Source organism: Musca autumnalis, unplaced genomic scaffold, assembly GCF_047663935.1.
Source record: "Musca autumnalis isolate F117 unplaced genomic scaffold, ASM4766393v1 scaffold_1, whole genome shotgun sequence".
Classification (NCBI taxonomy): domain Eukaryota; kingdom Metazoa; phylum Arthropoda; class Insecta; order Diptera; family Muscidae; genus Musca; species Musca autumnalis.
The window spans coordinates 200968950-200987723 of record NW_027411644.1 but is presented as its reverse complement, the minus strand read 5'-3'; the positions used below and the strand labels follow the sequence as shown (position 1 = coordinate 200987723).

Here is an 18774-nt window from a genome sequence, read left to right as displayed (position 1 = left end):
ATATGTTTAATTGCACTTAAAATATAGGTTGTACTCAAACAAAAAATATTAGTCAAATGTTCCGTCTTTTGAAGCTATTCTTAAGAAGATCGCGTTCGATCCAGATGTTGTACCAAAATTTTGACATTCATTTTTTTTATTTTTGGCCAATGGGTGGATCCACTGTGCATTGATGTTATTTTTACAGTGTTTTTTTTTTAACTTGCTTTGGTGTCCGTTTAGGTCAAATCTGGTAGCTCATTTTAACACAGTTGCAGTTGATTTCAGATTTAGATGACAATACATGAATACGGAAACAAAACCAATATTGGTCCATTTTTATAGTGTTTTATTTAAATTGCATTTCAAATCTGGTAACTCAATTTTGACTTTGCACACTTTTCAGATTTGGATGACAATACATGAATAAAAGACAAAATCCAATTTGGGTCCATTTTTTCCTATAGCCCCCACCCGATTTAGTTCAAATCTAGTAACTCATTTTTAACGCAGTTGCAGTTGACCAATCGAACTGAAACATTACACACTTTTCAGATTTGGATGACAATACATGAATATGAGCCTATTTTTTTAAGTCCAGGTTTTGGTATAGCCTTTATATAACGGTACTACATGATTTCAGGCATTTTAAAGTTTTTATCTAAATTTTCGGCCTAAATTGACTATAATTTAGTTCTCAGTGGTCAAAAATGTATTTACTAAAAAGTTAAAAGTAAAAAATAATTTAAAAAATTAAGTTTCAGTGTTTTATTTAGAAATGCACTTAAAACTAGAAAATAACTTGGCGCTTAGCCTTAATAAATATATTCTTTCTCATGATGGAATCTCACAAATAAAACGCTTGCATTTAAATTATAAATGGTGGCAAAATTAAACGGCAAGCGTTTTATTTGAGATATTCCATCATGAAGAAGAATATATTTATTGAGGCTAAGCGACAAGTTATTTTCTAGTTTTAAGTGCATTTCTAAATAAAACACTGAAACTTAATTTTTTTAATTTATTTTTTATTTATATTTTTTATTTTTCATTATTATTATTTTTTTTCTTAAAAAATATATGTACAGTAAATATCAATTTTTTCATTCAGTAAAATCTACGCAAAGATTTTTTTATTTTATAACAAATTTTTAACTTAATTGGAACATTACATGCTCCAGGCTCTCTCACTCCTTTTAACTAAAGAAACGGGTCAAAACAGCAAACAATACCACGGTGATGGCGGTGAAGCCACTAAGGCTGGCACTACCACTGGCCTTGTAATTTTTCAAATGCGTTTTGAAGGCATCCAATTTATTCGTGGCCCACAACAAGTTTTCAGCAACTGTCTTTTCAGCGTTTTCCAAGGTACTGGCAGAGGTACCGAATTTGGCTTTATTTTGGTTGTTGAAGTTCTTCAGTTTAGCTTCTTGTTGAGTGGTAGTAAAGCGAGAGGCAATATTGGAAACAACAGTAGCAACTGAGGAGTAACCACCCATTCTAAAAGAAAATTAAAAATATAAAATAAGAAACACTTCTAAGCCACAAAGGCAACTGATGTTGAACTTACGATGTAGCCAAGGAATCGACATTAGCAGCAACCAAATCAAAAACTTCCTCGACATTTTCATTATTTTCACTGTACAAACTGGAGAGGGCAGCTGATTTGTCTTGGCGACGCACCTGATCGGATACAACGAGGTGGAAGAATCTGCTTACCAATTTAGAGTCCTTAACACAACCCAAAGCGTTCAATATCAAGGTGACTTCAGTGGCAACAGTTTCGGTCAAGAATTTGTTATACAACTTATCGAAATCAGCTTCAGTACCCTCGCGCATGGCGGTACAATACACAGTCGAGCGAATATTCACTGGTACAGGTTTGTTATCCAAATTCTTAAAGTATTCCTGAGATTTGCTAATACAATCTGATTTACCGAATTTACAAGCCCACGACAAAATCTTGGCACGATTGTAAATATCCAAACTGGTGTCGCTGGCCTTCTCTTCGAAACCCAAGAGATCGTAAGCCTTGGCGGTGATATCACGAATGTAAACAGCAAAGTCGGCGGTGTCAACACCCAAACGAATTACCAAATAATCGAAACCGTTAAAGGCAGCAGTCCATGGCAAGTAGTTGGTTTCGGTTTTCAAAAATTCCAAGACATCGAAGGCCAAAGAGTAATCAATAACACTGGCACGAGCCAAATTGAAGAGATCATCAGCAATTTGAGCACGATTCAATTCATGAATACCACTCCAATTGTTAGAGAGCAAAGCATGATGGATACCATGCCAAGATTTGACATCATAATTGACACGGTAATAACCGGTTTCTTGGACATTACCAACAATCCAGGAAACATTTGAGTTGAATTTAACAGTAACTGGGCCGGTGGTGGGTGTAATAAACAATTTGGGTGTGGTGGCATCGAAATCTTTTTCAACATTGGTTGTATAGGTAATGGGTACAGTGTACTCTAAGCTGGGATCAGCACCATCGCCTTCCTTCAACAAGAACCGCTTTTGGCTAATGACCAAATTGGTGGGAGATGTCAGATTGAAAGTGATGACAGGATAACCAACTTGTTCGGTAAAGCCATGGAATAGACCATGGGCATATTCTTGGAATTCACTGGGGAGGTATTTCTTCCAGATGGTGAACAAATCTTGGGGCACGGTGTTGGTGTACTTGCTGGTGAAAGAAAAAAACGAAAATAAAATAAGTAACTCAATGAAAAGTAGATGTCAAATATCAAAATACCATAAATTAATAAAATAAATAAAAATATTTCCCATGAACGTCACAGAAGATTTTCTTATCATAGGACACTTTTTTTTACAAATACCTTTTAAAGGACGTGGATTTTTTACAAATATTTTTTGAAGGACGTGAATTGTTTAAAATATTTTTCAAGGACTTGGATTGTTTAAAAATATTTTTTAGGCAATTGGATTTTTTAAAAGTATTTTTTTTTAAGACGTTTATTGTTTAAACATATTTGTTTCGAAGACTTGGATTATTTAAAAATATTTTTTCAAGGAGGTGGGATTATCAGAAATATTTTAAGGACTTTGATATTGTAAAAATATTTTTTAAAGGACTTGGATATTTTAAAAATATTTTTTCAAGGACGTGCGGTTTTTAAAGAAAATATTTTGATGGACATGGATTTCTTAAAAATATTTTTTAAGGACCTGAATTTTTTAAAAATATTTTTTCAAGGACATGGTATTTGCAGACAATTTTATGCAAGGACATAAATTTTTTAAACAATTTTTTGCAAGAACCTGGATTTTTAAAACAATTTTTTCAAGGACATGGATTTTTTAAATAGAATTTTTTAAAGACTTGGATTTTTAAAACATAAGTTCTCAAGAACGTGGATTTTTAAAAATATTTTTTCATTTTCGTATTTTTTTTAAGAACGTGGGTTTAAAAGAAATTAAGAACGTAGATTCTTTAATAATAATTCTTTAAGAACGTGGATTTTTTAAATATATTTTATTTTAAAATATTTTTTCAAGGACGTGAATTTTTAAAAATATTTTTTCAAGGGCTTGGATTTTTTAAAAATACTTTTCAAGGACGTTGATTTTTTAAACATATTTTTTCAAGGAGGTGGATTTTTTAAAAATAGTTTTTCAAGGACGTGGATTTTTTTAAAAATTGTTTTTCAAGGACGTTGATTTTTTAAAAATATTTTTTCAAGGAGTTGGATTTTTTAAAACAGCTTTTCAAGGACGTGGTTTTCTAAAAATATTTTTTCAAGGACGTGGATTTTTTAAAAATTTCTTTTCAAGGGCGTGGATTTTTTAAAAATACTTTTCAAGGACGTGGATTTTTTAAAAATATTTTTTCAAGGACGAGGATTTTTAAAAATACTTTTTAAAGGACCTGGATTTTTTAAAAATACTTTTTAAAGGACCTGGATTTTTTAAAAATACTTTTTAAAGGACCTGGATTTTTTAAATTTTTTTTCAAAGGCGTTTTTTTAATAATATTTTTTTCAAGGACGTGGATTTTAGAAAAATATTTTTTCAAGGTGGATTTTAGAAAAATATTTTTTCAAAGACGTGGATATTAGAAAAATATTTTTTCAAGGAGGTGGATTTTTTAAAAATAGTTTTTCAAGGACTTGGATTTTTTTAAAAATTGTTTTTCAAGGACGTTGATTTTTTAAAAATATTTTTTCAAGGAGTTGGATTTTTTAAAACAGCTTTTCAAGGACGTGGTTTTCTAAAAATATTTTTTCAAGGACGTGGATTTTTTAAAAATATCTTTTCAAGGGCGTGGGTTTTTTAAAAATACTTTTCAAGGACGTGGATTTTTTAAAAATATTTTTTCAAGGACGAGTTTTAAAAATACTTTTTAAAGGACCTGGATTTTTTAAAAATACTTTTTAAAGGACCTGGATTTTTTAAAAATACTTTTTAAAGGACCTGGATTTTTTAAATTTTTTTTTTTTTTCAAAGGCGTTTTTTTAATAATATTTTTTCAAGGACGTGGATTTTAGAAAAATATTTTTTCAAGGTGGATTTTAGAAAAATATTTTTTCAAAGACGTGGATATTAGAAAAATATTTTTTCAAGGAGGTGGATTTTTAAAAACAGTTCTCAAGGACGTGGATTTTCAAAAATAGTTTTTGAAAAATAAGATTTCAAGGAGATGGATTTTTTAAAAATAGTTTCTCAAGTACCTGGAAATATAATTTCTAAAGGACTTGGCTTTTAAAAAAAAAAAAATTTAAAGGACTTGGATTTTTTAAAAATATTTTAAAATGACTTGGATTTTTTAAAAAAAATTGTTCAAGCAAAAGGATTTTTTTTAAAAAGTTGTCAATAAGCTGGATTTTTTAAAATTAGTTTTTCAAGGACGTGGATTTTTAAAAAAAATGTTTCTCATGAACGTGGATTTTTTAAAAATATTGTATCAAAAACGTGTTTTTTTAAATACTTTTTTCAAGAATTTGGATTTTTTAAAAATATTTTTTTCAAGAACTTGGATTCTTTAAAACTATTTTTGTCAAGAACGTGGATTTTTAAAGTATTTTATTTTTTACAAATAATAATAATTGGAATTTTTAAAAAATGCTTCTCATGAACGTGGATTTTTTTTAAATTGTTTCATAAACGTGTTTTTTTAAAATATTTTATCAAGAATGTGGATTTTTTAAAAATATTTTTTTCAAGAATATGGATTCTTTAAAACAATTTTTTTCAAAAACGTGGATTTTTTGAAATAAAACTTTTCAAGGACGTGCATTTTTTATAAATAGTTTTTCAAAGACGTGGATGTTTTACAAATATTTTTTCAAGGAGGTGTATTTTGAAAAATAGTTTTTCAAGGACGTGGATTTTTTACAAATATTTTTTCAAGGACATGGATTTTTTACAAATATTTTTTAAAGGACTCGTATTTTTTTAAAAAATATTTTTAAAGGATTTTATAAAAATTATTTTTTCATTGATGTAGATTTTTTAATTTATTTTTCTCAAGCACTTAGATGTTTAAAAATATTTTTAGGACGTGGATTTTTTCAAAATATTTTTAAAAACGCGCTTTTTAAGATTTTTTTTTCAGGGACGGTGATTTTTTCAGAATATTTCTTAAGGATGCAATTTTTTAAACAAATTTTTTCAAGGAAGTGGATTAAAAAAGTAAGGACGCTAGTTCCTAAAAAATTTCAAGGTTGTGTTTTTCAAATAATTGTTAAGGATGTGGATATTTTAAAATATATTTTAAAGGTTTTAAAGAAATTTTTCAGGGACGTAGACAATATTTTTTCAATCACGAGAATTTTTTAAAATCTTTAATCAAGAACGTGGACTGTGGGTCTGTCTAATTATTCCACTACCAGATCCATGGTCTACACGAACAAAATCTGTAATCTTTAGGATTATCCAAGTATTTTCGCGAAATTATTGAAGGAACTATATGGGATTGGAGTATAGCCATGTCCCGTATAGGATGTTGTGGAACAATGTTTTTTTTAATATGTTCTAACAGATACATCTGAAATCCCTACCATATAATTAGGATTTTATCCCTTGCTACCTAAAAATATGCAGCACACATTTCACATTAACATAATCTCTAAACTTACTGTGTGCTCAAATATTCACGTAGCGAGTTCTTGAAGTTTTCTTCACCCATGATATGTTTGATCATACGAATGAAAGTGGCACCTTTGTTGTAGGAAATGCTATTAAACATACGGCTCAAATCGGCAGGGGTGTTGGTGTTTTCATCAGTCATGGGATTCGTGTTGTTCGTCGAATCCATGTTCATGACAGCTTGGACTTGATTGACAACGAATTGTTGATCCATTTGATAATGATCCTCAACCTGCAAAAACAAAATTAAAATAAATTATGACAGATAATTTCATTGAAAATTTCCAAAAAACTTACCATGTGGGTACCAAAGTATTGGAAAAATTGGGCAAAGCCTTCATTCAACCAGGTGTAACTCCACCATTGGCAGGTAACCAAATCACCAAACCACATGTGAGTTTGTTCGTGGGCAATAATAGAGGCAATATATTGTTGAGCACTGCGAGTGGTGGAACCTTCTTCATAGAGCAAACCACGTTCACGATATGTCAAAAGACCCCAATTTTCCATAGCACCGGCCGAGAAATCAGGAATGGCAGCCATATGCATTTTATCGATACCCATGGTGTAGTAGGACATGTTGAAGTAGTCACCGAATTCATTTAAGATTTTCTGGCCAACATCAAAGGCATATTCGGTTTGGGCATAGAATTCAGGACGGGCAATAACACCAAAATCGCCATTGAAACGTTCATTGAACTCGGAGACAATGAAAGCCAACAAATAGGTAGACAGTTTGGGGGTTTGGATATAATGATCGGTAATGTAATCACTGGAGAATTTAAAATGAAATACGAACATTTAGAAATATTCAAAACATTTTGTTGTTGATGATTTTGAACTTACCCATTGGTGGTGCTGTTGGCAATGCGAGTGTTACTGTGGGTCTTCATGCTCTTGTGACGGGTAAGAGCAACATCGAAAGTGGCCTTGAAACGGGGTTCATCAAAAGAGGGGAAGGCACGACGGGCATGATTCGTTTGGAATTGAGTGGAACCCAGCCATCTATAAAAAAGAGTACAACATCATTTAAATATTTTCAAAAAATCAAAATTATTCTTCCGATTCCAGAAAAGAATATTTTTTTCACTATTTCTTACTTGGTGTTATTCTTGGTATCGGTATATGAACTACGATAGAAACCGTGCATATCATCATCCATGGTACCGCTATAGACAAAATGTAAAACATATTCTTGATTTGCATTCAAAGCTGTTGTCAAACTATACATAACAATATCGGTAAGACTGTTTGGTTCAGCATTGGGTAGAGTATATTTTGTAGCGGGTTGATTTTTGGCATAATATTCACGTAGAGAATATTTCAAATTTTTACTGTGCAAAACCAATGAATTTGTATTTTCGCTAGCCGTAATTGTTATGTAGCATTCACCATCAAAAGTGAAACGTTTATCGGCCGGATCGCTTTCCAACAAATAAGGTCTTAGTGTAAGGTTATAGTTGATGGGTGTGATTATGGTTGGTAGACGATATTCTTCATTGGCAGCGGGAACAATAGGTTCAACCTCTTCTTCGGCAAGGGGAGCTGCTGTGCCCAATGCACACATGCATACTGCCAGAGTGGCAGCTACAATCGTGAACTTCATTTTAAAAAAAAATTATCTGAAAGTAAAAAATGATATGAATTTCAACATGAATTAAACTTCTTCATTAATATAATGAAACTTTTTCAATGATACAATGAAACTTCTTCACTGATGTAAAGAAACTTCTTTCTAATACTTTCATTAATGTAATGTAAAGGTTTCATTATGGACTTGAAACGTTTATATCATTACTATGATTAGTTTACGTTGCTCACCATTTCCACTTAGATAGCACCGACATAAAGTCCGTATTCGAGTATATTTTAAGTCATAATCTTAGAATTGTAATAGGGATAATGAGAATACTCTTCAAAATAGAACCTAGGGGAAGGTTATCGATGTAACCCTTATAAATGAAGACAAATGCCTTATTATTGGCAGGAAAGTATCGGATGAGTGTTACTTTTTCGACCACCGGAAAATACTTTTCCAAGTCTCTTTTGAAGGCATTCGGTAAACACGACATGACTGGAACGAAATAAAAGCTGAACACATCGCACTATTCTACAACAGTCGCAGATGTCTACAATGCAGTGAAGCTTGCTAAAAAGGTTATTCTTGATAGCTATATGACCTCCTGCCTACTAACTCACCAGGCAGGAAAAGATCAGCAAATGGCTATACTACAAATCAAATAAATCGAAGTTGTCCACAGATTGCAAGAACTAACGAAATTAAGAAAGCTACACGCAAATCATGGACCTGATTTAATAAGTCGATGGCGGGAGTCAAGTATGTAGTTAAATTCCGTTGGTTACTATCAAAGGACTCAAAAAATAGTAGTATCAAAGGGGACGATGGCACATGGGCAAACTCTAGTCTAGAGACACACAAATTTTGTATCTGCTTTATTGAGCCAAATTCCCTTGGATACTATCGAAGGATCCTAAAACCATCGGTAGTATCAAACGGTAAGATGGCACATGGACAAACTCTAGTCTAGAGACTCTTGGATCTCCTAGCTAATATTCACTTCCCCAACTGCATGGCCGCACCAGAGCACCCAAGTGCTCGAACTGTACGCAGCCAGTCCACTAGAAATTTTATAGATACCCTCTATAAGTCGTCCAAAAATTTAATGGAAAATAAACACCTTCAACCCCTTAAATCAGCCGGACCAGACGGCATCATTATAATGCATCGGAAGCATTGAACCCCCATATGTGTTTATTGTACATTCCGGTTCTATGGAGAAAAGTCACGGTGACAACTACAGGCCGATCAGCATATCTTACTTTCTAAAAAAAATTGAAATGTTACTGGACTTTGGAATAAGGGCCAAGCTTTCACGCTATGTTATTAGTTCCGACCAACACGTCTACATAAAACGAAAATCGGCAGAAAAAGCGTTAAATGAGGTCGTAGGTTTTAATGAGAACAAGCAAAAAAACATTAGGTTCGGCCGGGCCAAACATTTTATACCCTATACGATAAAAACTTCTGAACTAAAATGGAATAATTAGTTTCCTGTTAGGAACAAAAATTTTTCTACCACGGATACCCCAAATGCCAAAATTAGGCCAAAAAATGTATCTAAACATTTCTTCAATCTATTGGTACCTTTATATCCCCCATATGTACGAAAATCATTGTGAACGAATTTTGGTGGAGCAGTTTCGAGACCTCTGAGAACTTCAAATGTCAAAAATCGTTCTATGCGACCTATACCAAAAAATGGAACTGTGTGGACGATTTTTGTTCAAGAAGTTTCAAATGTAAAATTTCAGCTAGTTCGGTCAAAAATTTTAGCTAAAATCCTCAAAATACCGGGGGTACCGTTATATGGGGGCTATACCAACACATGGACTAATGTTGACGATATTTGGTGGAGAAGTTTCGTGACTAATGACAACTTCAAATGTCAAATTACAGCTACTTCGGTCAAAAAATTTAGCTATTACCTTATATCGGGAGGTACCGTTATAGGGAGTCTATACCAAAACGTGAACCTATGAACACAATTTTTTGTGCAGCAGTTTTTTGACCTCTCGAAACTCCACGTGTCAACCTAGAGGCAATTTGAGCGGAGAATGTAGGTAAAATCCTCAAAAAACCTTATATCGTGAGGTACCTTTATATGGGGGCTATACCAAAACTTGGACTTATCTTCACCATTTTTGGTGCAGAAGTTTTTTGATCTCTTGAAACTCCAAGTGCCAAATTGGAGCCAATTTGGGAGAAAATTGTAGCTAAAATCTTCAAAATTGCTTAAATCGCGAGGTACCGTTATATGGGGGCTTTACCAAAACGTGGACCTATCTTGACAATTTTTAGTGAAGAAGTTTCTGGTCCATTAAGAACCTCAAATGTCAAATTTCAATTAGTTTGGTCAAAAAAATATAGATAAAATCCTCAAAATACCTTAAATCGTGAGGTACCCCTATATGGGGGTTATACCAAAACTTGGACTTATATAGACCATCTTCGATCTTGACCTGCCTATGGAAAAAAGAAATTGGGGTGCAAAATTTTAGCTTTCTATATCAATTATTGCTGACACTGGAGTGGTTACAACAGACGGGCGGAGAATGGATCTCGTAGTGCAGAAACTGGCAGCAAAGAGTGCAGACTCTATCAAGTCTGCTGCAGTTTTGGACTGCAAGAAGGTTTTGAAGACCCTAAAATCAAACGTTACTTTGTGTTGGGTCCCGGTTCATTGCGGCATCGAAGAAAATTATATAGCAGATGAACTGGCGTATCACGGATCGAAGTCAACCGATATGGAAGTTAACAACTCAATCAAGCCACTTTTGTGCCGCATCATCAGTCAGCTGGAACAACGATATAGGGAAAAGGTTAGCCAGATTTTGTACAATGAACCCAGTTGTAGGGTATCCGAGGTAATATGACCAATACTTTCCAAGCGAAGAACCGCATCTCTACTTTCAATGAAGAAATCCAACCTGAAATTAGCATTAGGAGCATTAGGAATAATTACGGGTAACTGAAGAATAATATCGATGTGTTGCAAGAAACACACAAAGAAACAGGGACAATCCAATGCTCCTGCGCAGAAGACTACGAATTATGAATGAATACACGATCCAATCTGTGACTGCCTTCGAAAAAGCCGAGGCAACAAGTTTGGTTCTCCTTGCAAAGGGCCTGGGCTGCAACGGGAAGAAAATAACGCTCCATGGAACATGACAGATACTCGCTCTTCTTAATACTTAGGTTATGTTGAAACAAGTAAAAAGGTATCAGTTGGCTTTGCCGACAGAGATATACCCTCAGTGTTTGATACTCGTACAGTAAGTATTGAGTATTGTGTTAAATATCCGACATAAAATTTAAAAGTTAACCGCGAACAGGTTTCAACCTGTTCTTAACCCTAAATGTTTGAAATTTTGGGGGAGAGATCCCGTAAAAGTTGCCCATCTTCGAATTTGACGTAAGTTTGTCAGAACAATTACGATGTACAAAGATTTGACCAAAATGTGGACTTCCATCATAGTATGAGCCGTGAGGACTACATGAGGTAAAACAAGTAAGAACGTCGTTAAGTTCCGGGCTGAACTTGTTATACCCTCCACCACGAGTTGTATTGAAGTATAATGAAACAATTAGTTTCCTTTCATTTATGAAGAAGACTAAATACAAAATTTCAGCAATTTCGGTGAAACAATGTGTCTAACTTTCAAAATGCCGAAAATCGGAGGAACCGTTCTTTGGGGGCTATATTAAGGCATGGACTTATACAGACAAAATTCTGGAAGAAGTGAAGTCTAAATACCAAATTTTAGCCATTTCGGCGGAATATTGAGGCCACAACCTTTAATATAACGGAAATCGGGAGGTACCGTTCTATGGGGGCTATATGAAGGCGTGTAACTATATAGACAAATTTATGGGAGAAAGTTTTATACTATAACGACTATAACGAAGACTAAGTACAAAACTTCAGCCATTTCGGAGGAATATTGGGGCCACAACCTTTAAAATACCGAAAATCGGAAGGTACCGTTCTATGGGGGCTATATGAAGGCGTAAAAATATACGGACAAATTTATGGAAGAAAGTTTTATACCCCAAATAAAACCTAAATACCAAATTTCAGCCATTTCGGTGGAATATTGAGGCCCCAACATTCAAAATACCGAAAATCGGGAGGTACCGTTCTATGGGGGCTATATGAAGGCGTGGACCTATACAGACAATATTCTGGGGGAAAGTTTTATACGACCAACGAAGACTAAGTACCAGATTTCAGCCATTTCGGTGAAATAATGAAGTTAAAACCTTCAAAATACCAAAAATCGGGAGGTACTGTTCTTTGGGGGGCTATAGGAAGGCGTAGACATATACATACTAAATTCTGGGGGAAAGTTGTATACCCCCAACGAAGACTAAGTACCAAATTTCAGTCATTTCGGTATGATAATGAAGCTAGAATCTCAAAAATACCGAAAATCGGGTGGCACCGTTATATGGGGAATACCATCCTAGGTATAATAGAAATAGAAACTTCTATACTAAATTATAAAGCTCTATCTTAAAAATTGCGAGCTGTATCTTAATTTCAACAGACCGCCGGACGGACGGACAGACGGACATGGTTATAACGAGTTAGAATTTTACCCTGATCAAGAATATATATACTTTATAGGGTCTCCGATGAATATTTCGATGTGTTACAAATGGTATACAGATTTAATTATACCCTCCATATTATAGTGGATTATAGTATAAAAATCAATACTATCCTAGATATGTCTCAACACTGCATATTTGCGAAAAAAAAATCAGAAATTTCGAAAGTTTGGACCGATATATTCAATATTAGAACTTGATTTAAGTATCAAAAAATATTACGATGCGCAAGGGTTGGACGGATGTCACTCCTTCGATGGTTATCGTGAAAATGTTGAAATTTCGGGTAGGAGGTACCGAAAGGAGCGGCCCAATATAGACCATATTCGAAGATGATCTACATATGTCTGGTAGAAATACTACGACGTTCAAAGGATTCGTTTTTAGAAACAACAATGAACTGGTTGCCACCTTTGGAGAATTTTTGTCAAAATGCATCTTTGGCCCCATACAAATTACTATGGAAACAAAGATCGCTCGGGTGGCACGGTTTAACGTTAACCGATCGCATAAAATTGCATATATACATAAGTTTTTTGGATCAAATGTAGAAAAAATTTAGGAGGAAGGAGTTCCAATTTTTTTTTCTTTTTTTTTTTTTTTTTTTTTGGATCGCCCTATTCTACAATGTATTTATACCCAGCAAAATAAATTGCAAGTAGTGCAATCTGCATCACGGCATGTTTTGATGCAGTTCAAACGGGGTCGTGAAAAGGCATTCCATTCTTCACATTTTAACAGCATTTGGGTGCAATCCAAAGAATCACATCCATTTGTCACATTTTAACAACATCCGCATGCAGTTAAACGGAGTCGTGAAAAGGGCACTCCAATTCCTCACAATTTAACAGCGTCCGGATGCAGTCCAAACGGAGTCGTGAAAAAGGCACTCCGTTCGCTATATTTTTATTAGCAATTGTTAGAGATCCCTACAAGTACATAAATCAGTTTTTACATCTCTACAGCAGCGGCATAAAATTTCCAAAAATATAACATTTCCAACATTTTGTTATAAAATAAAATTATTGCGAACATTTTTGCGGTAACTCACGATAAGAAAATTTCCCAATGGAGTGCTCTTGGAGTACATGTCGAAATCTTAACTGGTGATGGGAAGACAATATCAAACCCATTTAGCAGATGAAGCAAAAACAGTTCAGCTTGGATTAAATGGAGAGCGGAGGAAACACGAATGGTTGCGATTGAATTCAATGGAGAATTTTCATAATTTGTGTTAATGTAATAAAGTTCTTAATATTTTTGTTTTACACAAATAATAAATGCATTTTATTTGTTCTGTTCCGCAGAATCCCTGTATCAAAACACGTGCTTTGGACTGCATCCTATTCTACCCCAAAGGGTTAGTTAAAATGCAATGCAAAAGGGATAGTTAAAATGCAGTGCCTCTTTCCGGGGTCACGCTTTTGTAAAAAGAATGAGTGAAAATGCATAATTTGATGCACTTTCAAATCACTTGTACATATGATTTAACTGCCTCTTTGGAGGCAAACTTTTTGCTGGGTATGGTTGTAAAGATTGTGTTCAATTATATCGAGCCCTTCCCGCGAAAATGATGTAAGCGACATTTTTTCGATTTTCGTTTTTTTACGGAAATCTATGAAGAATATTCCAACACACCATCTCCCAAATTTTTAGAACTCAGCCATGTACCGTTACGAAATTAGAGCAAAAACAATTTTGATGTAAGCGCCATTTTTGCTTTTTGTGTACATTTGTTTGTGACAGCGAATTGTCGCTTACATCAAATTGCACATTTACATACCATGTCGTTATTCAACTATATTACAAGAAATGAGTTTTAATCTTATAATTCTTCGAATAAATACTTGCTATAAAATTAGTATGCTTTGTTTTTAAATTGTAGATAAGAATTACTCTAAAAATGATTTGTTTCAAATACTTTTTTTGATGTAACCGCCACTTCTCAAAGTAAAAGCCTGATTGCGTGACAGCGAAAAAGATGTAAGCGACACAAACTACCGTTATATTGAAGATATTCCACATTTTTTTTATTTTTTCAGTAAGTAGGATTTAATAACAGAACTATACCAAATTTGAATAAACAATTTTGGTTATGTCTAAAGTTATTCAATAAAAACCGTCTCCTGTAAAATTACCTTTTTGTCGCTTACACCTTTTTCGCGGGAAGGGCTCGATATAACTGCTTAAAAAATCGCGCAAAATACTGATAAATAAAAAAATTAAAATCATTTTGTGTGCTAGTTTATTTATCGAATCATCATATATCTAGGATTTTATCTAATCTAAAATAAGAGCTAATCGAAATATGCTTCAGGGATAAGAGGTTGTAAAATAGTTATCACCATAGTATTTATACTCTAGGCATTCAGCAAATGTAAGGGCCCCAATGATTTCAATCAGTTAATGACAATATAAAAACGTAAAACATGTGATTATCATGAACACTATCCCCACCCAAGGGGAATAATAACCTCAGATGCCTAAAAAATATGTTAAATCTTCAAAAATGTGCACATTTTTTCCAATACCAAAATATTTTACCTTGCTTTTTTCAAATTTTTTAACAAAACCACCTATGAAAATTGAAGTCCATTTTATTGTATTACAATGCAAGGTCAATAACTTTCACGTTTAACACCCGGTTTTGAAATTCAGTTTTATGCATTATTAATAAATAATTATTTATCTTGTTTACGTATTACAGGTAGAAATTTTTAAATTTGTTTTATATTTTTATGGCTGAGTTATTTGATAATTGATATAACCTATCATGTCTGTGTGTTGAAGATGTTGAGATTATTAATTATTTTATTTTTTTTAATTTTTAGAGGTATAGAAACACATATAAACTTTGAAAATCTATTTATGTATGACAATATCAATAAACAAATCAATATCTAAACATATTTTGCACTTTTCTGGGCAATATTGGCCGCTATTCTTTTATTAATTTCCACATACACATTTTCTTCACTGTATTTCCAATTGTTTCTCTTCATTTATAACTCATTCTTTCCACACTTCTTGAAGTACCCACCTCTACGTAAGATCCTTTCACGTTGGTCGGTGAGTTAATATTTTCCGTTTGGAAATATGGCTAATAACTGAAAGCTGAAAACGAAAAATGCTTGTATTTATATCAAATACCATCAAATCTTTATGTTGGCATTTCAAGTTATCTGAAGAATTGTATTTTATTGACCATCCGATAAGGCCTCATCGTTTAGCTGATTTTAAAAAAATACTTACCGCGTAGTGCTGTTAAACATTCTCATTGCTCCACTGTTGTCTGGCTGGTCTTTTTTAATTGTTTAATCGCAAAATCATTATGCCCTTTTCTTTGGCATATAAATCCGGTTATCGGAAATACAAGTTGTAATATACAGTGTGGGGCAAAACTATAGCACCCCCTCAGTACATTTTTATACCCTCCACCATAATCACGGTGCTCTTGAATCAAATTTAAATGGAAGGTGCTTACACCTGGGAAGTTTTTGCGGATTCTGAAACTACAATGTTCATAGATGAGAAAAATCAAAAAACTAAAAAATCGCCGGAGGGCTTTTTAAGTAAATCGCGATTCAAGTTGACATTTTTAAGGGTTGTTTAGGTTTTTGCAATTTTGCTTGGAAACCGCAAGTCCTATCAAAATGGGAATAAAGAAAATGTTGTAGCTATCAAAATTCTCTACAAGACTGACCTTAATGATATTTTCGTAGGTTTTACAACTTTTGAGATATAGAAGTTGAAATTGGGACAATTCAAATTCAATTCAATTCTGTATCGTCTCCTTTTAAAACAATGTCATGACTGCAATTTCCCAACATAAACTTAAAAAATGGTACAACCTAGGAAAAATTACATAAGCCAGTCTTGTAGAGAATTTTCATAGCTGTGAGATTTTCTCAGGTCCCACGCCGATAAGACTTTCCGTATTCAAGCAAAATCGCGAAACCATAACAAAACAACCTAAAAATGTAAACTGAGCTTCTCTATCTCAAAAATGGTACAGCCTGTGAATAAATAATAAACGTCAATCCTGTAGATAATTTTCACAGCTACAACATTTTCTTTAGCTCCATTTCGATTGGAGTTGCGGTTTCCAAGCAAAATCGTGAAAACCTAAAAAACACCTAAAAATGTGAATTTTGACCGCGATTTATTTAAAAATCCCTACAGCGATTTTTTCTTGTTTTTGGATTTTTCTCATCTATGAACATTGCTGTTTCAGAATTCACAAAAACTTCCCCTGTGTAAGGGGGTATTCATTAAATATTAGTTAAGGCGCACCTTTCATTACATTGTTTTATAAGGGGGCGATACAGTCAGTGCATTGTCCCAATTTGAACTTCAATATCTCAAAAATGGTAAAACATAGGAAAATACCGTAAGGGTCAATCTTGTAGAGAATTTTCATAGCTACAACATTTTCATCAATGTCATTTTGATAAGACTTGCGGTTTCTAAGCAAAATCGTGAAAACCTAAACCACCCCTAAAAATGTCAAGTTGAATCGCGATTTATTTAAAAAGCGCTCCGGCGCACATAGGAGTAATGTATGCTAAAAGTTGATTAAAACTCCTAAAAACCTCATTTATAATCCGATTGATATAATATTTTGCACAAATCATATCTTTGGTCCAAGGACTATTTTTGTAGAAAATAATGAAAATCGGTCCAGATTTGGATATAGCTCCCATATATATTAGCATCGGATATGAGGTAAATAATGCACTAAAAGCGCAATATATATCCGATCAAGCTAAAAATTGGTACATGCATCCAGAACGAGACCGAAAAACAGTGTGTCAGTTTTGGTTCAAATCGGTTCAGATTTATATAGTTATATCTCCATTCGATTTTTTATTTCTATTATTATTTCTAAATTATTCCACTTTTATATGAGAAAAAACCGTGATTTTTCGGAATGGCGCAAACTTATATCAAAAGTTATGATACATTCTGATTAATAAGAGCCCCGCTAATAAGGTAGATCAAAATTAGTGTTGGCAAACGTTAGTAAAATATTTTTTTATATTATTTTACATACATTATTCCAATTTTAATTCAGAAAAAAATGTGATTTTTCGGAAAAAAAAATAAAAATTAAAAATTAGATTTTTTTCAGAATGGCGCAAATATGCACAATATATTATGATTGGATCTAATGTTGTAGACTTCCGTGCATAAATCACCAAAAGTAATTATGGTCCGCAAACGTTCGCATCATGCACTAATTCACTTTTTAAATTTGAGTTATCTTAAAAATTATCATAAAAAATATGCATGAAGGAAGAGACGTACCATCATTATTAAAGAGTGAAGTTGCAAAAACAATTTGGAACTTTTATAAGCTTATCTTGTACGGAGAATATACAAAAACAAAAAACCTTGAAAATTATAAATTTTCGCGAAAATATTTTTATTTCAATGTTCACTTCATTTTATAATATTTGAACATGTACTTTTTTGCTCTCATTATAGCTGAGTTCAATCGGCTGCTGCTTTAGATTGGTTAACCGCAAATAGTTGCAGATGGTCATAGCGAATGGGGAAAAGGGTCAGGTGACTGTTTACCAATAGTTTGTTTTTAAAAACGCGATTTTTATATGTTGAGTTTTGATCAACTTTTGGCCTGTAGTACCCGTATGTGCGGCGATTTTTTTAGTTTTTTTGATTTTTCTCATCTATGAACATTGTAGTTTCAGAATCCACAAAAAATTCCCAGGTGTAAGCACCTTCCATTTAAATTTGATTCAAGAGCACCGTGTAATATGGAGGGTATAATTAAATTTGTAATTCTGTTTGTAACACATCGCAATATTCATCGGAGACCCTATAAAGTATATATATATATATTCTTGATCAGGATAAAATTCTAAGCCGATATAACCATGTCCGTCTATCCGTCCGTCTGTTTAAATCATGATACTGCGCAATTTTTAAGATAGAGCTTTGTAATTTGGTATATAAGTTTCTATTACTCCTTGGATGTTTGGCATTGCAAATGGGATTTATCGATCCACGTATTGATATAGCCCCCATAGAACGGTATCACCCGATTTTCGGTATTTTGAAAGTTTTAGCTTCATTATCACACCAAAATGGCGAAAATTTGGTACTTAGTCTTCGTTGGGGTTATAAAACGTTTCTCCAGAATTTTATCGGTACATGTCCACGCCTTAGTATAGCCCCCATAGGACGGTACCTCCCGATTTCCGGTGTTTTGAAGGTTGTGGCCTCAATATTCCACCGAAATGGCTGAAATTTGGCATTTGGGATACTAAACTATCCATATGAAATTTTTCGGTATAGGTTCACGCCTTCATATAGCTCCCATAGAACGTTACCTCCCGATTTCGGTATTTTGAAGGTTGTGGCTTCAATATACCTCAGAAATGGCTGAAATTTGGTATTTAGTCTTCGTTCGGGGTATAAAACTTTCCCTTAGGAACTTGTCGGTACAGGTCCGCGCCGTA

General features: G+C 33.5%; 1 protein-coding gene across 1 annotated transcript; it reads right to left on the bottom strand.

The window, feature by feature from the left end:
* Positions 1-1127: 1127 nt before the first annotated feature.
* On the bottom strand, positions 1128-15402 carry LOC141391049 (membrane alanyl aminopeptidase-like). The gene is made up of 7 exons (XM_073963969.1): positions 15333-15402; positions 7197-7718; positions 6943-7101; positions 6394-6868; positions 6087-6328; positions 1550-2674; positions 1128-1479 (listed from the first exon to the last, which is right to left on the bottom strand). The coding sequence occupies exons 2-7, from the start codon at positions 7700-7702 to the stop codon at positions 1176-1178; spliced, it is 2811 nt and encodes a 936-aa protein (XP_073820070.1). The 5' UTR covers positions 7703-7718; positions 15333-15402; the 3' UTR covers positions 1128-1175.
* Positions 15403-18774: the final 3372 nt, after the last annotated feature.